A 7,155-nucleotide genomic window follows, 5' to 3' on the forward strand; every position below is an offset into this window, starting at 1 on the left:
GTTGACGGATCTGCTCTCCATATTTATTCCTTCCGCTCTGGGGCATTTTCTCCACTGTTTCTCCGACAGGTAAACAACAAACAGTAAACATCTGTGGGGAGGTTTTAGGTTCATGGGATTGTTGAAGCCTTTGTGATGTTTTGGGTTTACAGCTCATTTTGACTCCATCATGTCGCAGACTTTGCTGCTGTGACTCAAACTGACCGGGACAATAAAGGTTGTACTTTCCAAATTGTTTGTAATCCAGTCAAACAATCCTGCTGGAAGACATTTGTGTCAGGACGATGAGATAGGAAGCTAAACTCTATGGATGCTACATGTTCAGCGTTCAACAAAACATTAAGACATTTATCATCAATGATTACATTTCTTTCTTTGGTACAGGCTTGTTTTTTTTATAATCTGTCTGATATAGTTAATGTGTCTTTAAGAACTTCTCGTTCGTTGTGTTGAATTTTCACTGCAGTGTCTTTTGTGAGAACCAACTTCTTTTATTCCGGGTGGTTCCTCAGTGACCAGCTAGCTCCTTCCACAGTGTAGAGTTTGTGTTGCGTCGCAGAAAAACAATCCTGACTGACACATTAACACCATCAAAAGACAAGATGCCGTTTCCCTGAAGATCAGAGTGGAGCTTCCATCCTGGAACCAGACTGTGGCTTCTGCATGAGGAACTCCCAGGAATTTGATTTCTACTAAATGCACCATTCACAGTAATAAAGCACAATGTATTTGCATACTTGCATTTAGATGTTTTCAGGGTTGCAGGAGCAGAAAAACAGGAGGACTAACTTCTTTAATGGATTAATGTGTGTTCTTTCATGTCGTGTGATTTTTTCGGCCTAAATTAATATCTCAAATTGTCCTTTTGGGCCTTGAGGATCTGAGCGTGGCATTGTTGGGTTTTCAGTGATGAACATGGAGGAGCTCCAAACTGATATCAAAACGCATATTACATTTACATTTTATATATTATATTATTCAGTGTATGTGGGCCTGTGGCCTTAATGTGATGTCATCATCACAGTGGAGTGCATATCATGGCTGCCTGTGAAAACACGTGTGAATACAAATGATCAAGGTTTAGGCTTTTTAGAAACCACTCTGTTCTTTGTTTCCTTTTTAAATGGTTTTGTGAACCCGCATGTTGTTCCATCAGTGTTGAACACATCCTTCTATTTAATGTGACTAATGTGGACAGCTGACTGGGATCTGCGTGCACTTTAACGGAGGAGGAAGTCTGTGTGAACTTACTGAGGTCTGACACACATGACGGCCTTTTTAGAAGACGATGCATGATTAGGAACATGTTGTAATAAAACCAATCACGTCACAACAACATATAACATTTTCAGCCGATGTGTTTTTGTAGAATATTTTGTATTTTTTTTATTGTAGTTTATGTAATAAAATAAACTTCTGAAAAAAATACAAATTTGCATTGTTGTCTTTTATTTACCATCACACCATTATGATATAAATTATTTACATGTAGCGTCATATAAAAAAAAGAGAAGAAAAAACGACTTAAATGTCTTCATTATTTAATCTTTTTAAAATCCTGATGTGAAGAATCTCGTCGGAGAAAACACAGCTGCTCTTTCCTCAACGCGTTCGCGTTGTATTGACTCACTTTAAGGCAGAAGCTCGTCCGGGTTTGGAATTGAATGCAAGAAAACCTGACTTCCTGTAACACAGTAAAGAAATCAAACAAAAACATTCACATCATCGTAAGACCACCGTTTGGTTTGGATCGCCGTGAACTCGACCCGCCGAAGACCGGCACATGTCGCATTCAAACACAAAAGTTATTGCAGGAAAAATAAGTTACGTAAACACTCCAGAGCCCCGTTTCCACATGTTGTATTATAAATAAAATATTTCTTAAACATTCGTAGGAGGACCAGCCTTTACTTTAGGTCCGTGTTGTTTGAAGGATAAAATAGGCGTTATGTGTGTGTGTGTGTGTGTGTGTGTGTGTGTGTGTGTGTGTGTGTGTGTGTGTGTGTGTGTGTGTGTGTTTACAACAACAACAACAACAACAAAAAAACGTTTATAGAAAATCCAAATGTTATTTTGACAAAATGCATCTTGTTTCTTTCAGCACAGAGTCTATTTTATGAGACTGGAGATGAATTTAACAGCTTCTCTAAACCTAACATATCCGTTCACTTACACGCCGACGGAAGGACAGAAGGACAGAAGGACAGAAGGACAGAAGGACAGAAAGAAAGAAAGAAAGAAAGAAAGAAAGAAAGGAAGAAAGAAAGAAAGAAAGAAAGAAAGAAAGAAAGAAAGAAAGAAAAAAAGAAAGAAAGAAAAAAAGAAAGGAAGGAAGAAAGAAAGAAAGAAAGAAAGAAAGAAAGAAAGAAAGAAAGAAAGAAAGAAAGGAGAAAACACGGACGGCGCAGAGGAGGCTGTTTCCTCCGTTCCCAGAATGCAGCAGAAACAAATCTTTGGCTTTCAGCTTATACTTTTTTATAATCAATAACGTTCCTCAAACACAACAGGACAAGGCTGTAGGCTAGTGCGCGTGACGGCTGTCCAGTCTCATCCCTCGCGCTCGTCCTGTTCTTGGCTCCTATTGGACGCTGTTGGCTCACTTTCTCTCAAAGCATCACAACGAGCCTCGGTGGGCCTTCCGCCGCGGACTGTCTCCGTTTAATGACGGCAAACGTGGGACATTTTGTGGGGACACTTTGTCTAGCAGCAGGCTGTCCACGGCTAGCTATCCACGGCTAACCGTTCAAGGCTAACTGTCCACAGCTAGCTGTCTACATCTGACCAGGGTTTGTTGCGCGTGTCCGACGTTCCGATCCCAGATGCTGCGTTCACGAGCCTACATGTCAGTATCGGCATGTGTAAAAATGTCCAAATAGTTCTTAATTTATTAGCAATGAATTGTTTGAATTGTATCAGAACACGTTGTTTCCCAAACAATAAATGCTTATCTCAAATGAACTTTATTGGTAAAAATGTAGCTGACAAATAAAACATGTTTTAGCTCTCCCTCGTTTTTGCAAGGCCTTTCGGGTAACAGAAAGGTTTGGGTCACAAGTACCCATGTCTATTTTAACACTGGAGGTGGTGATGGACCGTAGGAAATCCTGACTTCTGGCTGTGACATGAACGCAGCTTAGACTGGACATCGTCATAACTACAGCCCTGAGGACACGCAAGCGCGCGCGCAGAAAAACAGGCGCGCACGCACGCACACTCACACACACTGAAAAGACAACATGGTCTCAGGCAGAGTCTTAAATATGAATGCTGGTAGTGGTATTATTGCATGTTCCGGGACCCTCCTGGCCCGGGTCTCCTCCTCTAGTCGCTGTCCGACTTGGCGTCCTTGGACCCGGCGTGGTTGTACAGTCCCTGCGCCATCAGATGCAGCGCCAGAGCGTTTTTATTGCCGGTGGCTTTCTTGATTTTGGCCCGTTTGTTCTGAAACCAGATCTTGATCTGGGACTCGTTCAGGCCGAGGTCCAGGGCCAGACTCTGCCGGCGCTGCTCGGTCAGGTACCGGTTGTTCTGGAACTCTGTCTTTAGCCGCTGCAGCTGCTCCGCGGTGAAGGCCGTGCGGGGCCGCTTGTCCTCCTTGCTCGGCGTCGGGGTCGGGGTCTTCTTTGGTTTGCGGGATCTGGGCCCTGAGGGGGGGTGTTGGCACAAAACACATTCTGATTACATTACATTATTACATTATGAAAACAGGCAGCCGGTATGGTTCTTTTAATAAACGATTGTGCCTTATTGTGGTCCAGACAGCAGGACCGGACTCTTTTATGTTGCCCAGTCACAAACACTCTCAATGCAACAAAGTGTCGGAAGGCAACTTGATCAGATAAACAGATGTTGGCAACAATTTGCAGTGAAAAATGAATTGCAATAAAGATCAAGCAGATCGTATCTGCTCTGCTGACGTCTGTCCAGTGAAAGAGCGCTGGGGGCGGGACATCACGTGACATTCTCTAGCTCTGATTGGTTGATGGATGGACGTCATGATAGTATTGGTTGGTGCTAGTTGATGGAAACACCATCATGTTTTGTTTTCCAGCAAGAATGAAATATTGGATTTTAGATTTTTTTTTTTAAATCGGACATTTTGAGGAAATGTTTGATTCTTGATTTATGAAAGGTGAATAATATGGCGGATGTGATTTTTAAAAGATTTGTTTCAGCTCAACTTTAAGTGTTGTGATAATATTGTAGCACAAGCCCATTTGGTGACTTATATATATATATATATATATATATATATATATATATATATATATATATATATATATGTAAGGTATAAGGTTTAACCTGTATTTGTAAAATTAACTGTGTGTACAATAAAATATGTATATATATATGTATCTATGTGTGTATATATATATATATATATATATATATATATATATATATATATATATATATATATACTATAACTAAAAAAGGACCACGTAATGGTATGTGCAGATTAAAATGATAGACCAGACCATGTAAAATGATCAACGTGAGCTAAATGGTTTCTTATTTTTCTTGACTTGTAGCATCTGTTGAGGTGGATTTGAATGTGGAAGTTGTGTCATTCTCAGAACTTTGAATTTGCAACCAGCTGTAAGTATAATGAAATGGAGGCTGCAAGTCCTCCAGCAGACTTTAGTGAGGAGGAGGAGGAGGAGGAGGAGGAGGAGGAGGAGGAGATGGGGGGTGGGGTTAGGATATGATGGAGGATGGGGAGTTAGGCGCCTCTTTCTCTCCCTGTTTCCATAGGAACTCCATTTTTTTAAAACAAAGTAGTTTCCTTAAAAATAAGAATCGATAGCTCTTTTTTCTCTGTTCTTATATTCAGACCGAGACGACAACTAACGGAAAAGAATGTTACAAAGGGAAGTCAAGTGCAAAACTACAGCGGGCCGCTCTCCGAGTTATTAGAGTTATCAGTTATCCGACTTATTGGAGATATTAGAATGATTAGCGTTATTAGAGTTATTAGTTATTAGATATATTAGTGAAGAATTATTAGAATTATTAGAGTTATAGGAGTTATTGGAATGATTCGCGTTATGAGAGTTATGAGAGTTATTAGGTAGCCTATTAGCGTTATTCGAGGTGTCCATGAGACAACAGTCCCAACAGCCGCACTAACGGAGGAGGGTCCTGCGGAGCGGCGGCGGCTCGGAGGCCCTTTGTGGTCGGACCTCCATGCAAACTTGTGCAGCTTCACCCAAAACATAAACGCAACGTTTCTCAGTGGTTCGTTCGTTTCCGAACCCCGGACCAGACCAGACCAGACTAACCCAGACCAACCCAGACTAACCCAGACTAACAGACCAACCCAGACTACACCGAGAAGTCTCCTCCGCTCGGCTGCCGCGCTCTTTGAGCAACACAGTCCCACAGGAAGCCCTTCGAGCCCGGCGCTCCGTCCGTCCGAGGAGCCGGAGCGCCGCCGCTGCAGTGAAACACCGCGTCGTGTCATCGACGAGCATCAGGACCAGAAATGAATCTTTCGTTTGCTTTGTGCGCGAGGAGAGCGAAGTTATGAACGCGCATCACTTTTTAGAGCCCCATTGTCAAACAATATGCTAATGTCACATCAACAAAGAAGACGGGGGACAATGGCGTTAAACTTGGTTTGACTTCACTTCTACACAGTTGTATTTATTATTTCACATCCCACTTGTAGGCTATTTATGTTTTTGATACTTCATTTTAACAACAGCTCCATTCTTTTCCACTTCATTTTCATTTTCACCCAAAAAGCCAGATCGAAATCCAGCCGAACAACTTTACTTTCTAAGTGCTTTGTTTGCCGTAAAACGACTGTGTGTCTGTTAGGAATATGTTTAACATATCGAAAGTATGAGATCATTCAGATAATATGAGTTCAGAGGAGCAATAACCGGTCTGTGGGGGTCGCTTCTTTTTATTATTTAAAATGGAGCTTTTCAAACTTAACAAGATGCTTCTGCTTCATCGCTCTCTCTCTCTCCCTCTTTCTCTCTCTCTCTCTCTCTCTCTCTCTCTCTCTCCCTCTTTCTCTCCCTCTTTCTCTCTCTCTCTCTCTCTCTCTCTCTCTCTCTCTCTCTCTCTCTCTCTCTCTCTCTATTTTATTTATCATATTTCTGAATATCATATTTCCCACCAACCTGCGGACGGACGGTCTGAGTAGCGCGTACAATAAACCCAGGCGGGCCACAGCATCGGCTTGGACGCGGGGGCCGACCCGGCCTGGGGGCTGCGGCAGCGGTCCCCGCCGCCCCCCCGACCCTTCGCATCCACATCGCCGAGCCTGCAGGCCTCCGAGTCCGGATGATGGTCGTCGGATGCTCCCGCGTCCTCCTCCTCCTCCTCCTCCTCCTCCTCCTCCTCACCTCCTGCTCCACCCTGCTGCGGGTTGCCGGTTTTGGAGGACTTTCCTCCCGTGTGCTCCTCTCTTCTCCGTGGGATCCCTCCCAGGCGGTCTCCATTCTGGTCCAGAGTCCCGGCCTTCCTCCTGCGGCCGAAGTCCGGTCTCAAGATGTTGTCGATGTAAAAGTTGGTGATCCGGTGGGATTGCTGGTTGCCAGGCGGCTGGAGGAGAGGCAGGATGGCCCGGTTGGACTCGTCGTCCCGGATGGAGTCCTGTGAGCGCTCCGGGTCTCGGCGAGCCTTTCCTTCCATAGTGATGCTGGAGCTCTCAAAGCACTTATTTCAACGTCGCTGGCTGGCCTTCTGACCAATCAATTAGCCGACAGAATAGATTTAAATTTAAAAAAAGAAAGCGTCAGTGGGATGCGCGTATTTCCTTCCTGGGCAGAAGAGTTGCTTTTGTTTTTGCAGTGAAAACGCGCCTCTTATGATTTTGACAAAGAAAAATCATAATCATGCTTCACTTTGTGCTTGCAGGCTGCTGCTCGTATAACGGGTCTCGGGTCTCGGGTCTCGGGTCTCGGGTCTCGGGTCGGCTGGAGGAGAAGAAGGGAGTCCAGACGAGACTAGTTCATTGTTCGGCTCCCCGCACAATAACCGAGCTTCCAGCAGAACTAAGTGGCCCGATGAAGACGCCGCTCAAATACTTTCACTACGGATTTTGGTTCTCATTTGTGATTCGCTGCGAGGCACTGCGATGACGTTGCACTACGGGGCGCTCAGACACGTGCCTCGGACCAATTAGAGCTGCAGAGTTGG

General features: G+C 44.0%; 1 protein-coding gene across 1 annotated transcript; it reads right to left on the reverse strand.

Moving 5' to 3' along the window:
* Positions 1-3,321: 3,321 nt before the first annotated feature.
* On the reverse strand, positions 3,322-6,648 carry LOC311012131 (homeobox protein engrailed-2b-like; the record flags this gene model as incomplete). Its single annotated transcript, XM_084007467.1, has 2 exons — positions 3,322-3,644; positions 6,135-6,648. The coding sequence occupies 2 exons, from the start codon at positions 6,646-6,648 to the stop codon at positions 3,322-3,324; spliced, it is 837 nt and encodes a 278-aa protein (XP_083863593.1).
* Positions 6,649-7,155: the final 507 nt, after the last annotated feature.

The sequence above is a fragment of the Eutrigla gurnardus genome, assembly GCF_963514095.1.
Source record: "Eutrigla gurnardus genome assembly, chromosome: 4".
In the NCBI taxonomy this organism is placed as follows: Eukaryota; Metazoa; Chordata; class Actinopteri; order Perciformes; family Triglidae; genus Eutrigla; species Eutrigla gurnardus.